Source organism: Petaurus breviceps, unplaced genomic scaffold (assembly GCF_028583685.1).
Source record: "Petaurus breviceps papuanus isolate PSGF00001 unplaced genomic scaffold, PetGlider_PUasm1.0 229, whole genome shotgun sequence".
NCBI lineage: Eukaryota > Metazoa > Chordata > Mammalia > Diprotodontia > Petauridae > Petaurus > Petaurus breviceps.
In genome coordinates this window covers 6,561,280-6,573,463 of record NW_027185903.1, presented here as the reverse complement: position 1 = coordinate 6,573,463, position 12,184 = coordinate 6,561,280, and the positions used below count along the sequence as shown (strand labels likewise).

Below are 12,184 nucleotides of genomic sequence, written 5' to 3'. Positions count from 1 at the left end.
TTTATTAAGTACCTATATGGGCCAGGCCCTGCTGTGCTATGTATAGACACCTTTAGCACAGTTCACAGGGGGGTACAGGACATTCCCATCCTGCCATGGTGGCCATGCCTATCCTGAGAAGAAAGTTTTAGAAGCAAAAGGAATAGTGGGAGAAGGAATGAAGAAGAAAAATTCAACTGGGGAGGAGAAAAGGAGGAAACATGGACCTCAGGAGAAGGAATGTGAGGGCATGGGGAGGTGCAGTTCTATCCCTGGAACTCGACCTGGGGACAAACACAGATGGTCAACACCTCCACTCCTAGAACTGCTAACCATCTTCCCACTGACTGTCCTTTTGTCCTTTTCCTTGTTTGATTCAGATGTGTGTGTGTGTGTGTGTGTGTGTGTGTGTGTGTGTGTACCATATCATATCACTGAAATAGGAAACAAAAGGCAGAATGATGCCTTAGCCCAAGTGTGAAGGTTAATGTTTTTGTGGCTTAGTTGCTGATTTGAGATGTTTGGGTCATGTGACAATGTTTGTGCTGATCTATAAATTAGTCTGACATATAGAACAGTTTCCTGGTCACTGAACTTTTTCTAAGTGAAAGGTATAAGAGTCAGCCATGTTGTATAGACTCACAAGGAAACAAGGACCTATGGCATCTCATGATTTTGTGAATTTTGCCTTTGATCTCTAGATATGGGCTGGGCAGCAGAGAACAAGGGCCAGAAAACTTGGTTGAATTGTCTTTCTTCACTTGGTTGTGTTGCATGCTGCTTGGGGCTCTTGAAAGCCCCGCAGAGCATCCTGGTGGTGGGTGAGAGGCTTACGTGTCCTTGGCCCATACTCACAAGAACCAATCCACAGCAATGATAAGGGTGATATCATCCGTGGGGAGCCCAACAGAGGTGAGCACGATGACCATAGTGACCAGTCCTGCCTGAGGGATCCCGGCAGCTCCAATGCTGGCAGCTGTGGCTGTTATGCTGTTAAATGAGGCACCAAGCAGAGAGAGAAATGTGTCAATGTTTGGAAAGAATTCGTCCCCAGTGCACAGTAAACACTGAAAAACATTGCCCACGCCAATATGACTAACTTAGGCTTTTCATAGCATAGAGCAGGACTGTTCTAGGAAAATATAAACCAGACACTTTGATTAGGTGATAGCTATCCTGCCTCATACATAGGAGTGATGCAAACAGAGAGGAGGTGCTAGCAATCACACAGAGTTTTCTGATTTCAAAATGGTACCAGAGTAGACACATGCCAATTTTCATAGACTAGTAGAGAGGAGTACATTTGGAGTCTGGGAGATCTGGGTTCGAGCCCCATCTCTGACACATGTCCCCATGGACAAAGCATCTAACTTCTTGGGGAACCAGCCCATCCTGAATTTACCTAGGAAGCTTCTGTTCTGGATGAAAATCATGGATTAAAAAATAGATAAATAAAAATGAGATAGTCTGGTCTACTACTTGTCAATGCTTCAGGACGAACTTTGAAGAATGAGCCAGTCCAGTTCTGATAATGTCTGATTATCAAAATCAACAACCCTCCCCAGTGGATAAATGGCCAAAGGATACACATAGGCAACTCTCCAGGGCGGGAAGGACACAAGCCTTTATGTGCCAGACACTGTGCTATGCTCTTTACAAATATTCTTTTATTTAATCCTTGCATTGGGAGGTAGGTGCTATTGTTATCCCCATTTTACAGATGAGGAAATTCAGGCAAACTGAGGTTACGTGACTTGCCCAAGATCACACAACTAGGGGGGCGGCCAGGTGGCTCAGCGAGTAAGAGCACCGGCTCCAGTGTTGAGAAAACCTGGAGATCGAATCCCGGGCTCAGACACTTAGCACCCACCCAGAAACACCTGGCCGTGTAACCTTGAGCAAGTTACTTAACCCCAATTGCTTAGGGGCGGCCAGGTGGCTCAGGGAGTAAGAGTACCGGCTCCAGTGTTGGGACGACCTGGAGATCGAATCCCGGGCTCAGACACTCAGCACCACACCCAGAAATAACTGGCCGTGTAACCTTAAGCAAGTTACTTAACCCGGATTGCTTAAAAAAAAAAAAAAAAAAGATCACACAACTAGGAAGTGTCCAAGGCTGGATTTGAACTTAGGTTTTCCTGGCTCCAGGCCCAGTGTTCCATTCACTGCACCCCTTAAACTGCTTCTAATCTAAGCTATTAATGAACATATGCAAAACTGCCCTGTATAACCACAGATAGACCGAGTGAGCTTTTACTAATCAGTCACCAGCTGGTTTGATAATCACAGATGGCCAATGACAAAATGTTATGGTTTATCCAACATCATATCAATAGATTTCTGTTGTTCAACAGATTCAGTTCTTACGATTTGAAGAAAAGTTGGAATTGGAAATATAAAGAGATGGGAAAGAAGCAGAGACATTATAGCATAGTGACTGGGGAAGAAAGATATCTCCGTAAATAGCTTGTAATGTTTTACTTCCCTAATGTTTGACTAATTAAGGTCTGAATTCCAACTGGAGGATCTTTTCTCATGAATTATCTTAGTGAAAAAAACTTTAGATTTTAAAGGTATTAAAATATTTTTGTTTTGTACAAGAGTTTGTTGCTCTGTATGATGCCTGTATGCATTGCATATTGTGATTTATTACTGTTGGAGATTTGTAGACAGTTTCTTATTTTCATATTGAATCACATTACTTTTGTATAATTCAAGTAAACAGCTGGGTTAATTCATCATGTTTGCTTTTTTAAATAAAATATGAGGGTAGAGTTCATTTTGAAGGCAAGTTGCCTTTATTATAAAATTGAGTTGGTCTTGATTATGTAATGTCTTGCATGATAACCTTAACTAGATTTTTAACTGTTGACATATTTATTAAAACTTGATTTTTAAAAATTTTTATAGAAAATTAATTTTAAAGGATTTTTCCCTTGTTTTTGGTAAACCGTTTGCAATTTAAGTGGCTACAAATGTTTTGGGGGAGAGAATCGGGGGCCTTTTGTTTAACTCTGAAAACTAAATGTTAATCCCTAATCAAGCGTTGTCCAATCTGTTAAATTTAAAGATCCCCTGTACCTATTAACAGCGTTCACTGCAATTAGCAACACTGTTTATTGTGCCTGTTAATAAAGTATGTTATTTTGAGTTAGTTATTGAAGGTCTTCATTTGGCCAGATTTATCTTTGAGTTTCCTTAATTTATGAATACTATTTGATCTCATTAATGTGTTGAATTTAATTTGTTCATAGTGCTATTGAAATGACATCCCTTTCATTTTGTATAATTTCTTCTTCTAGAAAAGGGGGGAAAAAGAAAAACTGCTCCAGATTACTTATAATAAAGAAAATAAAAACTAAATTAAAACATATGAGGTTCCACCTCATGGTCATGTAGATTGGCAAAGATGATAAAAATTGAAAGTGACAATGGTTGGAGGCATCTGGGAGGAAAGGCCTGCTAATGCACTGTTAGTGGAGTTACCAATTGGCCTAACCACCCTGGAAAACAATTTGGAACTATACTTCAAAAGTAACAAAATGGATTTACCCTTTAACCTAGCAATACCACTATGAGGCCTACATTCCAAAGAGATAAAGGAAAGAGGGAAAGGACTTAAATAAAAAAATAACCAAACTTTCATAGCAGTACTTTTTATTGGAGCAAAAACCTAGAAACAAAATGGGGTGTTCATCAATTGAGGAACAGCTTAAAATTAAGAAAGTAATAGAATATTATTGTGTTACAAAATGATGAAAGGGATGAATTCAGAAAAATTTGGGAAGATTTGTTATGAACTGATGCAGAACAAAGTGAGCAGAACCAAGAGAAGATATGATGACTACAATATCATAAAGAAAAATGTCTTTGAAAGACTTAAGAACTCTGATCAGTGCAATAAACAACCACGACTCTAGAAAACCTATGATAAAGCATACTACTCACCTCCTGACAGAGAGGTGATGCACTCAAGATGTAGACTGAGACATATATTTTTGGACAGGGCTAATGAGAGAATTTGTTTTGCTTAACTATGCACATTTGTACAAAAGGAAGGTTTAAACAAATTAATTAATCAATTAATTAATTAATTTGGGTGAAGGATGGTGGAGGATTGGTGAGAAGGAAGGGTACTAGTGATAGTAAAGCTAACAAAAGAAAAGAAATAAAAGAGTCCTATTGAAACATTTAAAAAAAATGCACAGCTTGGTGGCGCAGTGAATAGAACACCAGCCCTGTAGTCAGGAGGACCTGAGTTCAATCCGGTCTCAGACACTTAACACAAAAAACTAGCCATGTGACTTTGGGCAGGTCACTTGACCCCAATTGCCCGGCCTTCCCCCCTCCAAAAAGAAAAAAAAAATGCACAGAGGACATCACAAACACAAAGGGAAAGGCAACAAACATTTATCAAGCACCTACCTATTATGTTCCAGGAAATGGATTAAGTGATTTACAATTTATCACATCTGAGCCTTACAAAGACCCTTGGAGGTAGGTGTTATTATTATCCTCATTTACAGTTGAGGAAGTTGAGGCAGGTGAGTTGCCCAGGGTCACAGAGTTAGTAAGTATTGAGACTGGGTTTGGATTCAAGTCTTCCTGACTCCAGGTCCAGTGGTCTCTGTCCACTGTGCCACCTAGTTCTTAAGCAGAACAACTTTTGAAATGAACATGTTAAATATATTATATTTTTACATATTTCATATGTAGTCCTCTTTTCTGTTATTTGTATATAGCAATATTCATTTTTGTAGGAGTTAGAAAAGTTAAGAATAACAAAAATGTAAATGGCACAGTGGATAGAGTGTCAGCCCTGGAAGCAGGAGGACCTGAATTCAAATCTGGCCTCAGATACTTACTAGCTGTGTAATCCTGGGCAAGTCACTTAATCCTACTTGCCTCAGTTTCCTCATCTGAAAAAAAGAACTGGAGAAGAAAATGGCAAGCCATGCTTGAATCTTTACCAAGAAAATCCTAAATGGGATCACAAACAGTCAGATACAAGTAAATTGACATAGTAAAAACAAAATCTTTAAAAAAATTTAGCCAGTAAATAAATTTTGGTTTTTATGACTGTAATGGAAATGCAGATTTAAAGATCTTCCCTGCCCCTAGGCTAACGTGCACCTGGAGCCTGGGGTGGGAGGCTGGTTTTTCAGTAGATACTTTTTGATTGGCCAGTGGGTCAATAAGGTTGTTACATTCTCTGAGCCAGGAGAGGGCTATATAAGCCCTGATGTGTAACTTTATTTTGGGACTCACTTTGAGAAGTGTTCTGTGATTTGATCTGAATTCTGGGAAGCTGTTGTTGAGAGTCCCCCGGCTTTGAAAAACCCAGAATGTGGAAACCCAGATGTTGACTGGGTATGGATGTAATGGTTGGACAGTTTGGAAATCTGTCTACTTGATGTTTCTGTCTTGATAATTATGCCTGTATACTTTGAGGTTCAGGGTGCTGACCTTTTCTCCTGAACAAGGTAAACGATATATGTCTGACTGATTAAAGTAAGCTTGTTAACCCATTTTGAGTTGCTTTCCTTTAACAAAGCAGATCCAAGAACCTGTATTGCTAGCAGCCACCCTGGGAATGCTGGGGTGCTTGCTGCTACAATGACATCTGCTATCTCTCTCTTTCCTCCTTTAATTCTCCAAACCTTAGGTCTAGTTCAATCTTTTAAAGCCATTCTTAAGGAAAATACTGCACAAATACAAATGTGTGTATGTATACACACATACATTTACCTGATGGTAATAATCTGTCCAAAATTCAGTTCAAAGTTATTCACTTGAGCGATGAAGATGGCAGCAAGTGCCTCATACAGGGCAGTCCCGTCCATGTTGATGGTGGCACCCACTGGCAGAACAAATCTGGTAACACGTTTGTCCACTCCAATGTTCTCTTCCAGGCACTTAAAAGTGATGGGAAGGGTAGCAGAACTGAAAGGCAGTTAAAACAGGGTCAAGCCCAGAAATGTGCCTTATTTGGGATATGATATTTATAGTGCTAGGACAGATGATGCCTCTGCCAGGGACTAACTTGCTAGTGACAAAGCAATCCGTTCTGTTGTCTTCCTTCATGCAGAGGAGTAGGTGTGCCCTGTCATCAGCAAAATGGCAGCTCAGGGATCCTTGCATGTATGCCCCTTCTCTCTGCTAGGCTACAGGGACTCTCTCTGAAAGGAGTCACTTTGGGAGGAACATAACTATTCTCCCTTCATATGTAAACATGGAAGATGAGGAATAGAAGGTAGGAGAAAGCAGCTCATCCTTCCTCCAGGCCAAAGAAGACAGATGCTTGTCACGCAAATGGGTGGAATTGTGTTATCATAGGAACAATTAAATCAATTAATATTCCTGAAAGTTAAAAAAAAAAAAGAAAACTCCTTGCCACATCATGCTAATGGATATTTCTTAAAATAATATGCAAACTTTGTGTGGTGATCAACTTTGATAGACTTGGCTCTTCTCAGCAATGGAAAATGCTATCCATACCCAGCGAAAAGAACTATGGAGTCCAAATGTAGATCAAAGTATAATATTTTTACCTTTTTTTCCCCTTTCTTTTGGTTTTCCCTTTTGTTTTTGTTCTTCTTTCACAACCTGACTAATTTGAAAATATGTTTAATATGATTGTACATATATAACCTCTATCAGATAGCTTACCATCTTGGGGAGGGAGAAAAAAGTTTGGAACTCAAAATCTTATAAAAGTGAATGTTGAAAACTTTCTTTACGTGTATTTGGAAAAAATACTATTAAAAAATAAAATGCAAGGTGAATTTTAATAATAATACTCAGTGAAACTGAATTCTGTGTAATGATAATGATCAAAATTGACTCCAGGAAAAAGTTGAGAAAAATGCACCTTTTATGCAGGAATGGGGTGAGGCGGGGTGGGGTGGGATCTATAGCTGTGGAATACTACATGTGTTGTCAGGCAGGGTTGATGTGTTGCTATTTTTCCCAATAAAATAACTTCTTTTCTCTTTCTATTTAATAAGTGATAGCTTACTGGGGAAGGGAATATTTGAAAATAAAGATGTTAATAAAAATAAGGTAAAATTATATAATAACAATGCCTCACTTCTGTATAAGACTTCATTTTTTTCTAAGGTCTTTCACATATATTATCTCACCAGATCCCACAGTGACCTTATTATCCCTGCTTTACAGCTGAGGAATGTGAGGCTTGGTGCAATTAAATAACCCCCTGGGTCACAGTATCCCCCAGGCCAGTGACCTTTCCAGGACCAACCACACCAACACTGCTTAGAATAGGAATGACCCCAGGGGAGGTCCAGGTACCTGGAGGATGTCCCCACAGCCGTGATGAGAGCCTGCAGTAAGCCGCCAATAAAAACCCAAGGATTTTTTCGAGTTACCAAGAAGTAGAGAAGTGGGAGGACGATAACGGCATGAATGAGCAATCCGATGATGACGGTGATGGTGTACATGGCCAGCTGTCCGCCAATCACTCCCATGTCCTCCATCTCGACAATTTTTCCAGCAATCAAGAAGAGGATGCCAAGTGGAGCATACCTACACAGAAGCAGGTGAATAATAAAACTCAGCGCTTACTTTCTCATGTTAACAAGTCATTTAGAACAACTTTGAACAACTAAGTTATTTTGAGTATTATAAATATTCAAATCAACTAGGAAGGACCTATGAAGGAAGATGGTATCAACATCTAGAGAAAGAGCTAACAGATGTATGGATAGTATGGTTTTACATGTACATATATATTTAGTGTCGAATGGTAGCCTTCTCTAGGGCGAGGTAGGGAGGGAGGGGAAAAAGTACACAGCAAAGAACAAAAATAAAACTTAGAAGCATAGAAAAGTGGGGTAGCTTTGAAAGCAACTTCTAGCATTTCTTACATGATTTTTCAAAAAAACTGTGAAATGGAAATTAATGGTTTTATATAGAATCATTTTATATTGTTCCTTGTACCTGGAAATATTCTATTTTTTCTTTTTGGATTTAAGTTCAAAATGAATACATATAATTACAAAAAAAAAAAAAAAACCCCAAACACACCCAAGTCATTTAGTTTGTTACCAGATAACAGGATAATATCATGGATTTTGTAACCTTTCCTGTCCAGGTTCCCTTTCAGTATCTGATCAAATCTCCTAAATGCCCTTTCTGTGTTTATTTTTGTTTTCTCTTCTTGTTCCACAGCAAGGGTTTCCTCACTTTCAGAATTTCTGTTTTTTTTTTTTTCTTTCTCCTAACCAAAATAAGAAGCAGCTCCCTCTCTTTTTACCTCACCTGGGTAATGTCTATTGGTGTCAAGTCCCTAATATCCAGGATCTACAGAACAATTGACCAGAATTTGGAAAATATCAGCTACATAGAAGGGATATAGGAATATATGGATACAATTAAGTCAAGGCAGTGTTACATAATGTCAATGTTATTCATTGAATTTGTGTGTGTGTGTGTGTGTGTGTGATAGACAGACAGATAGACGCAGAGAGACCAACAGAGAAGGCAGAGACACAGAAAAAAAGCTAGTCAGAGACAGAAATAGAGAGGCAGAGAGACAAACATTAACTCTGAGTGGTGACTAGCATTGTTGTTGGGAAGGCTGCCGTGTGTGTGTGTGTGTGTGTGTGTGTGTGTGTGTTAGTGTTCACTGGGTTGGACTGGAGCTAAGCGGCAAGGAATTACCCTGGTTTTGTAGCTATAGAGTGGGAGAAAGTATGCCACCTGGTAACTTTTCTGTTTTGACTAATTATTCTTTCTAACTAGAGGGAATGCAAATGGTATTAGTGCTCTCGAAATTTCACTGCCTTTGCGACAAAGCCGCACTCTCCCCAAACTAGTTCTAGCCTTGTCTTTCTGTAATGAAACACATATTTAAGGAATCGTGGCATTCTGGTTTTAAAAGCTTCTGTAGAATTTTCCATTTCTCAGAGTAGTTGGATCTGTATGATTTGACTATCACCAGCTTGGAACACCTGCCAAACTACAACACTGTTGTCTAATTCAATAAATAACAACTGTAAAGCTCTTATTGACCCCAATGCTGTCATTTGTGAGCTTACTCTTGCTGTCCCTGAGAGAAACAAAGATTAATTGAAAAAAGGATGGAATGATCTTGGGGCAGAGTCTTTTCTCCCTGTTAATGTGTATGACCTATATGGATCCCAATGGCACCAATGTCGGTCACAGTGTATAAAAACTAATATCTCTGGGAGAACAGAATAAAATTGGCAACAAAAAAGGATCTATGGGAAACCTTGTAGGTTTCTTTGGGAGGGGATTAAAAAAATACATCTATTACTGCTGGCAACAGCCTTTCAAAAACACAGACCAGGAAATCACAGCAGTACCTGTTTTATGGAATTTAATAAGTGCAGAATGTGTGGGCTAATGTACAGCTGGAAAGGATAACCAGCCAGGTCCATTCAGTATCACTGAATGGGCTTCATTCATCAAAGAGATGAAAGGTAGAGGGATTTTTAATAATATGAAGATAAATGTTCACTTGTAGTGCCACAAGGATTTCAATGGGGCCTCCCATTTAGGGGCTCATGGGTTAGCTACTCCTGTGGAGCCAACATTCTGTCTGGCCTTTGTGTCTAAAATCCACGTTCAGTTTGTACAAACTCTTGAAAAATGGATTTTTCCTCCCCTGGGCTCTAAAGGCTTTGGGGGCACAGAAGACAAAAGGCATTTCTAACCATAGAGGCTGCTGAGCGTTTTCTTTAGAAAAACATGCCTTTCCATCTTAGGTACCAGGGACGGCTTTGGATGTTCATTCATACCAGAAAGGGAGGAAACAAAAGTAGCTCCCACAACTCCACCTATGCCTTTAAATTTTCTCACCTCTTCTGCAGAGAGCCAGATCCAATCTATTCCAATTCAACAAGTATTTATTATGCACCCACTACATACAATGAACCATACTGTCCTAGGTGTTAAAGAGAAAAAGCCTCTGTCCTCAAGGAATTAACATTTTACTGGGGACTATAGCACATCCATTAATATCCCTCTCTCTACATATTTATATGTACATATATACACACACAGATACACATATATGCACATTATACATATACATCCACAGCGCATGTACACACGGTTACATATATACACATACTATAATATACACATACACATATAATATGTATATATGCATGCATTTACATATATGTACACACATATAATGCACATAAATTTATTACACCTCTCTGTCTTTGTCTTTCTGCTCCTATATATGAAGAGTCAGGAGAGAATGCTAACAATTAAGGAGATTCAGGAATTTCATAGACCCTTTTACCCATTTTTGTACCCCTACAAGGCCTAGCACAGTGCCTTGGATAAAGTAGGCTCTCAGGAAGTATCTACTGCAGTTCTGAAGGCAAATGTTACTCTCTGGGTAGAGACTTTGTCCTTGTTTCCTGATACTAAGATTGTTAAAATAATTTTTGCAATAAGCTGTCCTTTGGCATTTGAAATTACTTCTTAGGAATATTCCACTTATGCAGCCAAACTACCATTGGCTTTGGTAGCTAGGGCTGCCAGTGAACTTGAGCTGTGACACCTGCAATGATCCACGGCAGTCAAAGAAGGGGTCACTGATGCTTTAGTTAGGAGACGTGTCCTATGTCTGCCACCATGTTAGATAGGAAGGTGCTTCTTCTCATTTAGGACTGTTGTGCTGAAATGTATTTAAAAAACAATGGCCCTAGACAATTTTTTGATGCTGCTTTTAGAAACTTAGCCCCATATCTGTTTAAAGGAGAAAGAATGTGCTAGAAAGGTTCCATTTGGACCAGTTCTTCACAAAGGGTCACTGTATGCCACCTAGAGGTCAATACTTTCACCCCCCCACCCCCAAGGTTATATGTAATGTGTGTGTTTTTTTTTCCTGGATTCAGTCTTTGGGGTTTTGCATCACTGAAGACAAGTTTCCGTTGTTGCTCTCTGCTTGTGTACATGAATTTCTGTGGAACTGGAGTGAATTGGATAGGCAGCTGTTCATTAGAGCTAAATCCAGTTTATTCAATATCTGAAAGTATGCTCTGAGTGCCTTCCTGTGTCTGGTAATGACCCTCTCAAAGACTTAAAATAGAAGAGACTTCAGCTTCTCAGATTTGGTACCCTTTTTCAGTTGTATTTTAAAAAGGGGGACATAGAGCACAAGCCTTCACTGGTACTGGGGAAGACAATTGCTTCTATTAAAAAATAAACATGTAAACATAAGTAAGGAAACTTATTTGTTGTTCTATCATTTCAGCTGTGTCCAACTTCTTGTGGTTCCATTTGGGATTTTCTTGGCCAAGATAATGGAGTAGTCTGCCATTTCCTTCTCCTGTTCATTTTATAGAAGAAATAGAGTTAGGGGCGGCCAGGTGGCTCAGTGAGTAAGAGCACTGGTTCCAGTGTCGGGATGACCTGGATCAAATCTGGGCTCAGATACTCAGCACCACACCCAGAAATAACTGACCTTGTAACCTTGAGCAAGTTACTTAACCCCAATTGCTTTAAAAAAAAAAAAAAGGAGAAGAAGAAATAGAGTTAAGCGACTTGCTTGAAACTGAGTTTCAAGAAACCTCGGACTTGATGAATTCTTTCTATGGAATTTCCGTGGGACCAGCACAAGTCCCCACCCTACTTAGTTCAGAAGTATTTCTATAATATCAGTCAAAACACAAATACTTAGTTAATTAGGGCATTAATTAGGAGAGTTCCTAATCAACTTGATAACCGGACAGGTGGTAAATCTGTTAGGGAAGATGTCTCTTCTCATCAAGGGTGTGGACATAAAAGGATTAGGAATTAGATCTATCTGGCATGCCTTCAAAGTCTCAGATGATTGGGATAAGGTATTTGGCTCAGGCTGTAGTGGGCTGGAATCACACTTTTATATTGGGCCTATCTAGAAAGGGTCAATTACAGATCCCCTTTTTAGAGAGATCCAGAGAAAACTGAGACAGTCTAAAGGCCAGAAACTTAAGAATGGCCTTGGATTGGTGTAGAAGGGAAAGAAAGAGGACTTTTCTTACCCATGCAACCAATAGATGTACTAGTAAATGTTTAACAACTGACTCTAAAGGAAAAAAAATTACCCATGACGCACTTTCGAAGTTAATCAGCATTACTGACATTTTATCTATCACTTTCTTAGGTCTAGACAATCAACAAAATAATATATCAAGCTCTGATGTGTAACACGGGCTTATTT

The 12,184-nt window shown here is 39.2% G+C and overlaps 1 protein-coding gene across 6 annotated transcripts in view; it reads right to left on the bottom strand.

Annotated features, from left to right (window-relative positions):
• SLC1A3 (solute carrier family 1 member 3) overlaps window positions 1-12,184 on the bottom strand; it is a 202,322-nt gene that overhangs the window by 9,899 nt on the left and 180,239 nt on the right. For 5 of the 6 annotated variants that reach the window (XM_069096147.1, XM_069096150.1, XM_069096149.1 and 2 more), the window contains 3 exons: window positions 7,291-7,524; window positions 5,728-5,922; window positions 835-969 (listed from right to left, as the gene is read on the bottom strand). In XM_069096147.1, the coding sequence (XP_068952248.1) occupies window positions 835-969; window positions 5,728-5,922; window positions 7,291-7,524 (564 nt within the window). The remainder of the gene's footprint in view (window positions 1-834; window positions 970-5,727; window positions 5,923-7,290; window positions 7,525-12,184) is intronic. The other variant, XM_069096151.1, reaches the window with a different exon arrangement.